Source organism: Rousettus aegyptiacus, unplaced genomic scaffold, assembly GCF_014176215.1.
Source record: "Rousettus aegyptiacus isolate mRouAeg1 unplaced genomic scaffold, mRouAeg1.p scaffold_m13_p_6, whole genome shotgun sequence".
Classification (NCBI taxonomy): Eukaryota; Metazoa; Chordata; class Mammalia; order Chiroptera; family Pteropodidae; genus Rousettus; species Rousettus aegyptiacus.
This window is the reverse complement of record NW_023416309.1, coordinates 79,463,927-79,478,610: the sequence shown is the minus strand read 5'-3', so window position 1 is coordinate 79,478,610 and position 14,684 is coordinate 79,463,927. Positions and strand designations below refer to the sequence as shown.

The following is a 14,684-nucleotide window of genomic DNA, read 5'->3' as shown; positions in this document are numbered from 1 at the left end:
TATTCTTCAGCTTCTATTTCCATCTCTAAAAGACATTTGTAAAATTAAACTTCATGCATGATGTTTCTCTACTAGTTAAATAGGCCAGATTCCCATAATGCAGTGATGGTGGCTAGACAAGTCCACATGTGATCGATCTATGGATGGAAAACTACTCCAAGGGCCACCAAGAATGGGTAGTTCTCAGAGGAACAGTAAACCCTGTGAGATTGTTAGACCATTACAGTGGCTAACATTTATTACAGGCTTACTATGTGCCAGGAGGCCTTAATCTAAGTGTTTTACAGACATTATCTCATTTAATCATCACAATAGCCCCATGAAGCAGGTATACTGTTATATCCATTCTTGGAATAAGGCAATTGAGACTTACAGAAGTAACTTATCCAGGGTCACACACTCTTCACCACCACACTTCTTATCAAGAGCTCCATCCCCCAATGAATAGGTTAACCAAATTAAATCACAAAAAAATGAAGTCCCAACTGTCTATGGCTAAAATAAACTCAACAGATGTCCATTCTCCATAGTAAAGCTGGGAAGACCTTTCAAAAATGTTAACTTTCTCACTCGTCAACTGAAAACTCTTCAGTGGTTTATGGTCTGAGGAATTAAGTCTAAAATCCTTAATTTAGCTTACAAGACTCTGCACCATCTGGCCTTTTCTGACCTTCCCAGCATCATCTTGCATTTCCTCTCTTATTTCCTATGTTCCAACCTCATGGGCATTCTTTCAGTTCCTTAAATATGCCATAAGTGTCCTGACCTGTATTTCCTTTCCTACTCTCTCCATTCAACTTTTCTCTAGTTGACTTTGACTCACCTTTTAGAGCACAACTCAAAACACCAGTTCTCCAAGGAAGCCCTCCTTTGACCACTAACACGTAAGCAACTCAGGTCCTGGCTTGCTATATTCTCATAGTATGGTGTACTTTCCTCTTTTCAGAATTAAAACTTAAAAAATTCACCACATAATTAGCTGTTTGATGCCACGTTTCCTTACTAGAACATAAGTTTCAAAGGGAGGCAACATCTTTGTTATATGTACTGCTATATCCCCAGCAAACAGCAGAGTGCCTAGCACATAGGAGGTACATATTTGCTGAAAGAATAACTGAATAAAAGGTATACACAAGAAATGAAAAGGTCATGCCCTGAAGGTATAGGGGTCAGGCAAGGAAGTGTGACTATAGGCAGTGAAAGAAGTATCGAGACCAGTTCTGCTCCACTTTTTTTGGTATTGTGCCTGGTGCCATTGCTCCAGACTGAGCCAGTTTAAATAGTTCAAGATAGAGGCACAGAACCAGACCAATGAAATCCACGAATGGAGAAGGAAATGAAGCAGTAGTGCTTTAAATTCTGACTTAATGAGAGATGGAACTGATCATAAGACCTGGACGTAACTTCACATGGTAGAATTTAAAGTATTATGACACAGCAACATCACATGTGATTAATGTTCCAGTGGATTTTAATTGGTATTTACTTGTTATATGTAGCTCATAACAGGAAGGGGCATAAAGTCTTGCTTAATATAGTCTTGGCTGCTCTGCGGCTCACCTTTAAGGCATCTAAAAATGGCTCTGGTGAGGGTATGCTAGCGTTAAAGAAGCTCCTTGGGAAAGAAAAAGGCAGTTATATACCAAAAAATTTAGAAAGAAACCCCCTCTGAAGATAATTAAACACTTACACAGATAAAACCTGTACACTAATCAGGTCCAAAGCTCTTCATAGTAGCCTGGAGAGATTCAGGCCTAAATAGTGGAGAAAAGTAGAAAGGTGTGTGTGTGGTGAAGAGTTTATCCCCTGTTATTAACGTAGAGGCAAATACAGTGTTTCCTATCTTCTCATCTTTAAGAATACAAGTAAGAGATGCTAAACTGGAGCTAAAAGCTTACAGAATCCTGTATTTTACTTTATTTTTTAAAAATATAAAGTAAATAATAAAAAAACTTGATTCTAAAATGTGAATAAATAACTTAGACACTCCAAAATCCTTTATATCCTCACCACCTGAATGAAACTCTTATATTTAAGTCTTCCTCTGAGTTTCAATTCTTCTTTGTTATTTTTTATTTATATATAGCTTTTATGTAGTTGTAATCAGAGTATATATGTAAATTTTCGTTTTTAAACTTGACATATCAAGCAAAGAAGGATTATTCTCTTCTTGTGCCACAACTATACTTAACACATCTACTCCATATTACACCTACCACAATAATTTTATTTATGTATCTGTCTCTCTTTCTAGGTTTTGGGCAGAAAGAAAAAGTGCTATCTTTTTCTTCTTTCTTTTAAAATAATATTTGTGGAATGAATAAATGATGGCTATGAAATTTTGTCCCCCACCCTGACTCTTTTAAATGGTTTTAGTATTTAAAAAAGTAGGTAACACATGCACAAGGTACAAAATTCAGAAAGGACAATATGACAAACATTAAATAGTAAGTCTCCATCTCACACCTGCTCCTCTAGCCAACACAAGTTCTTCTCCCTAAAGATAATAATTGCCATTTAAAATTTTTATGTATATTATCAGATACAATCTAGATATATTTAAGAATCTAAATAAATTTTTTCTGTTAGTTTTTGTTTCTGATTTTGTTTTACACAAATGATACAAATACTGCCTTGCACTCTGGTATTTTCTTTTAGCAAAAGGAGACAGTTCCATATTAGTTGATATGGAAACATTTGATAGACATCTACTTCTAATTTTTTGCTATTATCAAAAATGTTATACAATGACTATCCTTGAATATACGAAATTTCATAAATAGAGGAATTTTTTAGAGGATAAATTTCTAATAAAACTTTCTGGAGCAAATACTATGAGCATTCAGAATTTTGACAGATGTTTCCAAATTGTCCTCCGTGGAGGTTATTCTAATTTACATTCTACTAACAATACACATATAGCAATGCCTCTTCCACTACCCTTCTGCCAATACAATGCAATAGCAAATTTTTTTGATATTTGCCAATCTGAGAGGCAAAAAATGTTTACAAGGACTAATGAATATCTTTTCACATGTTGAAGAGTCATTCGTATATCTTTTTCTGTTAAAGTCTGTTAATTTCTTTTGCATCGTTCTACCGTTTCTGATATTTAAAAATGTGTAGAATGCATTATGTATTATAGAAATTAGCTTTGTCACATGTTAAAAATCTTTCTCTTAATATGTTCTTCTGATGTTATTTATAGAAGCTTTTAATGTAAAATTTTTGACTTTATGTACTTGAATTAATCTGTGTTTTCTTTTATGGTTTTGGGTTTTGTGTCATACTCCAAGATTATAAGAAATGTTTCTTCTATATGCTCTTCCTTGTAATGCCATTTTTTTTTTTACATTTAATTCTCTTATCCATCTGTAATTTATTTTATCCTAAGAGTAAGGTAGAAATAAAAAATTTTCCATTTTATTTACTTTTGTCACTTAACATTTCTGTACTATTTCTTATAGAACTATAGTTTTCATGTTTTTCATTATAGTTTTCATGTTTTTCATTAACTTCATGAGTTAATATTACCATAATTTACTTAACCATTATTGTCTCCTATTACCAAACATATTCATTAAACTTTTACTTATTATATTTTTTATTTTTTTAAGAAAAAGAAATTTATTGAGGGCAACAGGATATAAGCAATATAAAAATCAAAAGCTTATTTGGCTTCAATTGGTTTTTATTTCCCTTGTCAAATGGGAGTGGGATTTTATTTGTATACTTTCAAAGGGTCCCAATCTGTTCACGAAATCCTAATTCAGGGATGCTATGAGGTAGAAAGATTCCTTAAGCCAGTGGTCCCCAATCTATTTGGTACCAAGGACCAGTGCTCCTATGAGAATCTAATGCCTGATGATCTGAGGTAGAGCTGAGGCGATGATGCTAGTGCTGGAGAGTGGCTGCAAATACAGTTGAAGGTTTGTTTGCTCACTGCTGCTCACCTCCTGCTGTGCAGTGCAGTTCCTAACAGGCCACAGACCTGACCATAGTGGTCTGCGGCCCGAGGGTGGGAATCCCTGCCTTAAGTGATTCATTGGAAGAGCTTGTATCAGGGTGGAAGTAATTGCTCAGTGTTGCCTACTTCTGCTTCATGTGTACTACAAAATAGTCATTGCACCCAATAGTGAGCCCAGTAATTAGCAAAAAGCTCTGGAAGCCCACTTTGCAGTCTTGGTCCAGGTCTTTCATTATTTTATCCATGGTCAGATGGTCTCTTCGATTTTCCAAAAATCCAGCAAACTCCTTTTCCATGAGTACTCTCAGGTCCTCCTTTGTTAAGTAGCCTTTATTCCCAGCAAATCTATGAAAAGTGAGCATCATGGTTTCCCTGGCACATTCCTGGAATTTTGGTGAGGTCTTGGTAGGAGGCAGGGCAGGGTCGCTCAGCTGGCTAGGATACCTACATTTTTTTTTTTTTAATTTCTTCAGAGGAAATTTTCCAGAATTAGATTTCTGGGTCAAAGAGTTTGAACATTATTATGACTTTTGACTAAACTGTCAGATTGCCAGGATCTAACCAATTGATAATATATACCGATACAATCATCAAGTAACATATATATATGAATATGCACCAATCTTTTCCAAAAAGAAATTTACACTAGGCACTATTCAAATCTAAACAGTTAGGCTGATAATCTAGACTCAAAAAACTTGCATCACACTTCAACAGAATCTGATCACCGTAAGAATTGCTATTATTTCCTGGGAGGAAAGGGTGTAAAAGGACAAATTGTTCTGGAGCAAAGGGCAATTCAGAGGACTCTGTTGGAAAATTCTAAGAAAGTAACATGGCAAACCAAGCTTTGCAGTAGATTCAGAAGATTTCATCAGTTGAATTCAAGGTTGTATTTCACTGTTCACCTTTTTCCTTTCCCTTCCCAAGAGCACAATCTCCCTTTCTCCCATATTCTTCCCAAGCACCTTGAAGTTCTAGCCATCTAATACTAACACCATCTAATACCATCTAATACTCCTTTGTGAGCTTCTTCCATGAGCAATCTTCCACTTGGCTCCTGGATCAGGCTCTTCAAAATTTTTAAATTCAAGTAAGATCAGGAAATAAGATGTTGATCCAAACTGGAACACTGAACACCCACTCCCAGGCTAATGTGGTTATGGCACAGATTTTCAGCTTCTTTGGAGGTATATCTCTCTATCATTTGCTGAATCATATACTGCTTGCAACCCTTCTGCTCCCTCTTCTTCTTGCTGCCTTCTAGGGTTCTCTTTAGGAGGCAGATTTCTTTTGAAAGAATTATCTTATTATTATAATTTATTATTTATAAATTCTATGATGCCCCTTCTGGAAATTTGGTACAATCATGGTATGAATACTGGTCAGACCAGAGAGGAAAGCCACAAGCCTGGAGTAGATTTCAAGCACATATCTGACAGACAGTATAGCATGGAACATAGCCTTGGGAATCAGAGTTGAACTTCCCCACTTACTAGATATGTGACATTAAGTAAATCCTTAACCATTCTGAACTAAAATATTACCAAGTTAGAGACGCCCTTCTTGACCTCCTTTATCTAAATGGGTATTTTGCCTTGTTATTTTTTTTTTATTATTTCCTCATTTGTATTTTTTATAGCACTATCACATTTTGTAATTGAATGCTTATTTGTTTTACATTTCTTCCCCATGATATGTAAATCCCATAAGGGCAGGGTTTGATTTGTTCATCACTGGATACTCATTGCCTGGCATGGTGCCTGCCACAGAACAGACTCAAATAATTGTAGAATAAATAAGCTCAGTTTTCCTCAAAACAGGGATAATAATACTACTCATGTCAAAGGTATAATATGGAATAATACATGTAAAACCTTTAGTATAGAGCTAGGCACATGGTGAATGCTCAACAAATGTTAGCCATTATTTCAGTTATAGTTCTCAGCAAGTCATAGCCTTTGTAACTCAACTTTCCTAATTTTAAAGTGAAATGAAGAATTACTAACCCTTCCCTGTTGCCAAAGCACACAGTAAGATGAAAAAAATATAAACAAAACTCATTAAGAAGGACTCAGAAGACAGGACCCATCAAGATCAAGAATTTGTTAAATTTACAACTCTCCCAAGACATTGGTTTTAATCAGGGCCACCTACTGCCCTCTCCAGGGTTAGCAGTTCTTGTCTAATAGCTCTGAAACTGCAACTTCACTAGGACTCCACCCCAAGCACTGAGAAAATGGATCTGGGAGGGCAAACTAGGGTTGAGAAAGACTGTGCTAGAGTACACTCAAGAAATTTATTGAAAGAATGGAGAATTAATCTGGCTATAAAATACCTCAGTGATATATCCAATTTCCAGTGATAAATACTGTTTTACTCACTCCCCGAAACCTGAAACCTAATTGTTATTAAGCTATCTCCTCCTTCTCTACACTTCTAATAACAATGTGTCATTGTAATATTCCAAAATCAGTCTTCAGATGTTCCCAAAACTTTAATTTAATTCTACCCTAGGGAATTTCTAAGAGCCACAATTCTCAACTCCGGCTAAATGAAGAAGCACCTGTGGAGCTTTGTAAAGAATAAAGATGTTGAAACTCATCCAAGATTCACGGAATGAGAAACTTCCAAAAGTGAGATCTGAGTGTCTATGTTTTTGAAAGGGTGCAAAGCCAGAGGTGAGAACCACTATTCCATTTGCCCCTGACCAGAATAAAAATATTCCATTCAAGGGCAAAGGCAATCCAGCCTAAGGTTAAGAGCTCGAGCAGGAAATGTCAGGCAGAACTGGCTGTTAGCACCAGCATGTCACATACTTTAGACAAACCTCTGTTTCTTCAGCTTTAAACAAGAAATACTAAAAGAGTTGGATTCAACATTAAATTGTATGTAAATCACTTAGCATGTCTGGAAAATAGTAAGTGCTCTATAAATTGTCTTGCTTATTACTTTCCAAAGGGTAAATTATTTCCAAGCTATAATCTGGAAAAGAAAAAATAAAGTCTGAGGAAGTCCTGCCTCATATTATGGAAGGAAAGCTTAGCTAGTTGGAGTTTGTTATTTGGTTGATTTTGTAAATTAGGATCCTTGTTTCTACCTACAATTATTTCACTGGCTACATTCTATGTCTTATTATGCTAGATGTCTCAAAAATATGTCTCTGGTCAAAAGAAGGACCAGAATTCTGACCAATACAAATCCAGTACAGGAAAGCATGGTGTGCCTAAAGCATTTTTAGATTCCTTTAGCCAAGGCATTAACTATGTGCAATTTGCAAGTTACTGTGGTAGGCTCTGTGGAGAATATAAAGATTCATAAGAGAAAGTTTTTGGCCTTTCGATAGTCAATTTATGAATTTAAATAATATATTTTAGAAGCTGCCACAAGTTAGTCATGCAAGCCAAATCAAGGATAGTGAAGAATGCCCACTTTTTCCTCCTCCTTCTCTCCAGGGTTGGACTATGAACTTAATTGTGTCCATAAATAACAGTAGCATTGTTCTGACTCTGTTGAAGAGATGGTGACACCAGGGAATCCTTTATCTGCCCTTTCTCTCAGCACAGATAATGTGCCAGGCTCCCTAAACACTTTACATAAATTATTTCATTTAATTATAACAACTCTATGGACAAATACTATTATTATCTCCATTTTACAGATGGTGGAAGTGAGTCTTAGAGAAGTGGAGTTACAAACCCAGTATGCAGTGGGACTCTAACCCAGGCTGTCTGAACCTTGAGCCTGAGCTCCTAAACTATTATATACGTGATGTCGAGCTGATTCGGCTCATGAGGTCAGAAGGGTCCTCTAAAGCAGTGATCCCCAATCTTTTTTGGGACCTATGCTCCTATGAGAATCTAATGCTTGATAATCTGAGGTGGAGCTGAGGCAGTGATGCTAGCTAGCACTAGGTAGTGACTGCAAATAGAGATGAAACTTTGCTCTCTCACCTGCTGCTCACCTCCTGCTGTGCAATCTGGTTCTAGACAGGCCACTAACCAGTACCAGTCAGTAGCCCAGGGGTTGAGGATCCCTGCTCTAAAGCACATAGCCTGATGTTCACATCAAAATCATGTGGTCAAGAAGTCAGGATACTGGTTATCTCTGGGGAATGATGCTGGGAGGATGAGTAATGATTAGAAGAGAGCAAAGGTAGGGGGAGTTGGTGGAAGAGAGAACTTATGGAGGGGAATAATAATACTCCATTTCTTGATCTAGGTAAAGATTGCACAGCTTTTGATGTGCTTGTGAAAATTTTGGTTTGTGAAAATTCATCAAGATATACATAAAAGTGAAAAATAAGTGTGCTTTTCAGTATATTTTATTTCAATAGTGCTCTTTAATTCTTCATCTTTATGTGAGCTCCCAGCAGTACTGACACAGGAAGAGTAATAACCTCATAGAAAACTTTACCTTTCATTGTCACAGGATTACTGAGGATTTGAATTACCTAATTTCAGAGCCTTGCTCCTCTTTTTTAACAAAAGCCTAGCTAAGGAATAGATGTTAATTATGTCGTACCTGAGCTATCAAATGTATGCAGTCAACTCTTATAATTCCAGTCAATATAACATTTTATCAGCCCTTCAAAGAAAGACATATTAACATGTCTCAGACAGAAGCTCTGATTTGGAGGTGCAAAAATTAGCACTGCTAGAGTTTAAAAAGTGGTATTTAATCCTTGATTCATATTAGAATAATCCTGGGAGCATTTAAAAAAAAAAAAAACAATTCCAGGGTCCCACTCACATAGATCTTGATTTAACTGGACTGGGGGGGGGGGAGAGACCCTGTTATTAAATTATTTTAAAAGATCATCAAGGTGATTTTAATGTGCAGCCATGATGAGAACCACTCAGTAAATGATAAAGCTAATTTAAAAAATAGCCTTTGTACCCAAGATTACTACAAATCTTATTTCTCCTCAAATAAGCAACTCAAGAGGGTAAAATTTTAAAAAAGAAAAGTTGAAAATTACTTCTCATTTGTTATTTGAGGATAAAATAGTCAAGCTATTCTTATATCTCATTCTTGAAAAAGTAAAATAAGTTTAACATCACAGGAGATTTCTACTAGTGAAATCATTTGGATCAGAACCCCTTCCAATGGAAAAAATAATAATACTGATCATGGTGAAACTATGTTTTTTTGCCACCAACAACACTTTTATCCCCTTTTCTGACCAGGTGCCCCAATCAGCAGAGGTTATGCAGAAACAATTCACACAATCCCAAACTCTTGTTGGACAGCTGCTTAACTGTTGGCTAACTGGCCATTTGAACCCCATAATAAAACCCAGATCTCCTTGGCAACAAATTTTCCCTTTTCTTCTTTTTATATTTGTGTGTGTTGGCTAGTGAAATGATGTCTCTGCAAATGAGTCTAAAAAAAGAAATAAAAAATATACACAGTATAGAGCTGAAAGGAAAAGGTAAACACAAATCATCAGGAATGACTGATGTACACGCTGTCAGCCCAGACACCATCATCACCTTCCAGACAACCGGTTTGCTATTATTGTAGCTGTAGTTTTATCTACAAGCATCTTATTTGTACTGATAATCTCTAGAGACTTACAAAAGTAAATTTAATGATAGCAGTTCACCCCTCCAAAGTTTTACTTTCTGAGCTAACAAATCATTCATTGTTTTTATCATCCCACACACCATATTCCAAGACTTAAAACATATAAGAAAACTAGGATGCTTCAGATGAATCTTGAAGATTCAAGTCTCTTCTATCTTTAATCCACAGGTACACTACTCCATAGTAGGCGCTGAATTAGGGTTTATCTTAATACTAATAACTTTAAAAAATTCTTAAATCCTTTATTTTGAACTTAGTATTAGGTTAAATATTCTCTCCAAAGCCATTCTCCCACCTCACAAAGTGAGAACATGTAAAAACCTCCAAAGCTGCCATCTACAAGGATACTCTTTTATTCTGAAGATATTTATCCTGCCCTAAAGGAGAAAGCAAATCTACAGTTTCAAAATATAAACCAAATAATTCTTATATTTTAGATTTTCTTTTTGTCTGCCTTTTCCACGTTTGATTCTGAGAGTGGCTTTTTTTTTTCTTTCTTTCTTTCTTTAATAACAAAAGGCTAGCACCTCTTCCTTTCACTGGGTTATTCAAACATAAAAGCTGCTTTGATTCCACAGAGGGAAAATGCATTCCACACAAGGATGTAATATCCAAGCAAAGGAATGAATAGACCACAAAAAAAGTATAACCACCTATATGCATCCCTCTTCTTGTCTGATGGGGTGGGAGTGGAATCTGAAGAGCATGAAAAGGAGGCAAAGAAATTAGTTGTATTCTTAGGAAATAAAGTAATATAACAAGAATTTTCCTGACCTCCAGGCTGGGGAAGAAATAACCCTACGACAGTAGTGAATCCAGTTGTTTTCAGCTGATTCTCCACAAATAGTAATTGGAATCTCAGCTCATGCAGTTTTTTCTCCTTTGAGGCAGGATAGCAGTAGGTATGGGATGGGAAATAGAGAGGACACTCAGGAGTTTCAGTGGCTTTTGAAGCCACTAGTATCCCAACCTGCTCTAGTCACTGCTTACATTCTTTCCTATCTAGAGCCAAAGTGAAATTCCTGCAGCTAGAGCCAGTATCTCCTTCCTCTATGATCTCTTCTAATCACACTGTCATTTTGTTCTGGGGCAGGCAGTCCCTCCTCCCATTATGGAGGCCTCCAACAACCCCGTACACCGGAGAAGGAACAAGTAGCTGCTTCTAAGCTTTACCTGGTTCCCTAGAACCTGGGGGAGACTAAAGAAGGGACAGAGACCTGGCTATACTCCTCCGAGAAAAGCCCCAAGAGATCTAAGGCAGCCGGCCCTCTTCCAGATAGAGTCATTCTTTCTTTACCTCCAGCCAAATTTTCTTCCAGTCACCCACAGATTTCTTCTCTTCTCCCTATTTATTGAATACAAATGATTTTCTCCTCTCCATTTCATGACTTTCCATGAATATCCATAAAACTAATTTGTTGAAGCATAGCTTATCCATTTTTCTACAGTAGATTTTTTTGAAAGTTTCATCTTTATTGAGGTATCACTGACAAATAACAGTGTAAGATATTTAAAGTGAACATTGTGGTGATTTCATATACATATACGTTGTATAAAGATTCCCCCTATCTAATTTAATTAACATATCCATCACCTCACATATGTATTTTTTTTCTAGTGAGAATGTTTAAGTTCTGCTCTTTTAGTAGTTACGCAATACAGTGTTATCAACTAGAGTCACCATATTTTACATTAGAACCTCAGACCATATTCTTCTTATTGCTTAAAGTTTGTTTATAGAGTAGATTATATATTTTATACCTAACCCCCACAGCCCTGGGCCTGATGATGCTTGGTGAATAGATGAATGCATGCATAAGTAAATAAACGAATATAGCTAACCAAAGTTCTGTCAACTCAAGATTGAAGGAAGTTATTCAGTGATTGACTTTATCTTCTGCTCTTCTTTACATCAGTTAACTTCTATTACAAATAGTTATCAAGATCCCATACCACTTCCTTTGAAGAAAATTCAAAGTGAGGATTTCAATCTGTTTGTTTGCTCTATAAATAATTTTGTTTTTACGTTTAAACCTTGAAATTGGGAAGGAGTTCTTTAATCTTTGATGTAAGGGTGGGAATGGGGATCTGAGAAAAGTGAAAAAAGTGTAGGAAATACTCCCTGTGCAAACAAAACAGGAGGGAGGATCCAATACCTTTAAAAACACCAGCAAAGTACACATAACCACCTTTGCCTCTTTAAGAGGAAAAGACAACAAATCTGATTTAAATGAATGAAAGTTCTGGCAATAAAATAAAGCAATCTAGAGTAATCTGCAAATACATACACCCAACTAATTATTTCTAAGGAAGAAAACCATTAAAATTAGAGTTATTTTTCATCACATGTGCTCAACTTCATAAGAATATTCTTCATGTGGATTGTCATTCGCTGGTCTCTTTAAGACAAAATCAGCCAAAACAATAACCCAGTCTAGGTCTAGAGGACTCTACTATAGACTGAACAAATTAATCCTGTATACATACAGGAGACTGGTACACATTCCACCAGTCATAATGCCACTTGCTAATAATGAGCTTACTTATGACTGTCAGCTGAGATCTGACGTCAGTGCTGCCCTCGCTTATCACACGACACTGGGCAAAGAATACAACCTTTCCACTCTCAAATGTTGATAATAAATGAGTGCTCATATGAATTTATCAGTTAATGTTTTCAAGCACTAGGGAAATGAGCACCACACCAGCTACTAGTGAGTCACAATAAAAGACTTCATGCCTTTCCAGACTTTTCATCAATGTTGAATGAAATGCAGCCAGGTAAATCAATACAATAGTTGAATGAGGTCCTACCATAATGATCACCTTCATTATCCCACGTTCAAGACAGTATAAGAGCAGGCAGTCCTACAGTGATATACTTGAAAGGCACAGCTTACAGGGAGGGGGAAGGCAGGGGTTCAACTTTTTAAGTTTTTAAAAAGTCAATTTAAGTCATTCTCTGACTTCAGCCTGATCCCATGGGCAATTTACAATAATTAAAGCAACTGGAGGTCAGATGAGATAAATAAAATTTATAACATCTCATGAAATGTAATTAGTTCTACATTTGAGATGATCTAGCTGACTCTCCAGCCCAGTAATTATAATACTATTTGGCTTAACATTATCAATAGCCAAGATATGTAAGGTCTATGTATGTGGAGAATAAAGGTCCAGTGGCAGCACCAATACCAAGCAGCTGTCACAGGGAAAGGATCCTATTGACCATAAAAAAGGGTTAAAAACCCCACAAAAACAATCATATTCCCTATTGAGGGAGACTCACTCAAGGTTCCAGGGTGATACATTTCCTACTTTGATAGATAATGCTTTGAGGAGAGATTACTATGCATATAAATACATAATACTATTTATATGTGCATTCATTCTAAGTCACTTATTTACCTTCCCAGACTATTTGGCTGAGTGAAGCAAATAGATAAAATAATATATAGCCACTATCCCAGTTGTATTTTAGAGCCAAATTTACCCAAAAGGTTTCATTTGAATCACCAAAGGCTGTATAAAATCGTATACCTACGTACATTGGAATCACTAAAGATTTCTGATTCTTCACATTCACAGCAAAGTAACGCTGCTGATTCATTGCCTTCCAAATGAGAGCTCTGTAATACAAACAAGATCATTTCAGAGATCCAGAAGAAGGGGGCCACAGAGCATGAAGGAAAAAGCCAGCAGAAATCACTGAGTCAGTGTTAGCTCATAGGCGAGAAGCTGCAATTGTGATTAGCGATGGCTATTTTGGAGAGAATAAAGCTAACAGGCGATTGGTTAGGTGATTGGAAAGTTGATTATGTCTGATTAGCAGAAGCATTTCTTTGGTTTCCAATTTGGATGTCCTTTTTCTGTAAAAATGGTGCTAATTCTTCATAATATGTACTCCGGACTCTTCCCAGAATGGGTAGAATTGTGTTCGTGTATCTTCATATTCAAAGGTACATATTTGATATAACTGTTTAGAGACAGGCTTTAAAATATAACAGGACATACTTGGGAGATCTATCTAACCACTAGCCTGGCCTCATTAGCTTTCTGCTAACAAGTGTTTATAAGAAGAGGCAAAAGACATGCCCTACTGAAATCCCTGACAGATTCCAGAAAACAATTTAAAACCTTTCTTCCACTCTCCAATCTTTTTCAAAATCTGTCTAAAAGACTGATAAGAAAAATGAGACAAAGGTGTGAAACAATTAGCTGGTAACAGAGAGTACTTTCCCCTTATAACTAACAACACAAAAAAAGAGAAAAAGCTCCAACTCTGACCTATTAAGTTCCATTCGAATGTGTTAGGTAACAGCTGCTAGAAACCAAGCTATCCCTACACAGAAATATATATGCTTATGTAATCAAAATTTCTCACTACCATAGGACCCAGCAACCCCACTTGAGGGTATAAATCCAAAAGAACTGAAATCAGGATCTCCAAATAATATCTGCACTCCAATGTTCATTGTAGCATTTTTCACAAGAGCTAAGATATGAAAAAACATAAATTCCAATTGACAGACAAATGGATAAAGAAAATGTGGTATATACATATCACATGAGAATAGAGATGTGCCTGCAGGAAATCATGCTAAGCAAAATGAGCCAGTCACAGGAGGACAAATACTGCATGATTCCCTTTATTTGAGGCAACCAAAATAATCAAATTTATTGTAGCAGTGGTGGTTGCAGGGGCTGAGGGGGAGGAAGAAATGGGGAGTTGCTCTTTAGTGGGCATAAAGTTTCAGATATGCCAGATAAGTAAGTTTTAGAGATTTGCTGAACAACGCAGTCCCTATTGTTAACAACAGTGTGCATTTAAAAAAAAATTTTAAGGGTAGGTATCTTGTTAAATGTTCTTACCACAAAACAAATAACTACAAAAAAAAAACCCCAAAGGGGCACAAGGAAACTTTTGAAGGTAATAAGTATGTTTATTACCTTGATTATAATGATAGTTTCACAGGTGTATGCATATGTCCAAACTCTTCAAATTGTATACATTAACTATGTGTAGTCTTTTGTATGTCAATTATATCTCAATAAAGTTCTTGGGGGGGAAAAAAAAACACCTAAAACTTCTCACCACCACTGGCTTAACCTTAATCATATATAACTA

General features: G+C 36.3%; 1 protein-coding gene across 5 annotated transcripts in view; it reads right to left on the bottom strand.

The window, feature by feature from the left end:
• SSH2 (slingshot protein phosphatase 2) overlaps window positions 1–14,684 on the bottom strand; it is a 219,564-nt gene that overhangs the window by 152,872 nt on the left and 52,008 nt on the right. For 3 of the 5 annotated variants that reach the window (XR_004951359.1, XM_036222626.1, XM_016138994.2), the window contains exon 2: window positions 13,105–13,185. The exons of the other annotated variants lie outside the window; for them this stretch is intronic. Coding sequence is in view for 2 of the 3 variants with exons in the window: in XM_036222626.1 (XP_036078519.1) it covers window positions 13,105–13,185 (81 nt within the window). In the remaining variant the exon portion in view is untranslated. The remainder of the gene's footprint in view (window positions 1–13,104; window positions 13,186–14,684) is intronic. 5 annotated transcript variants of the gene reach the window in all.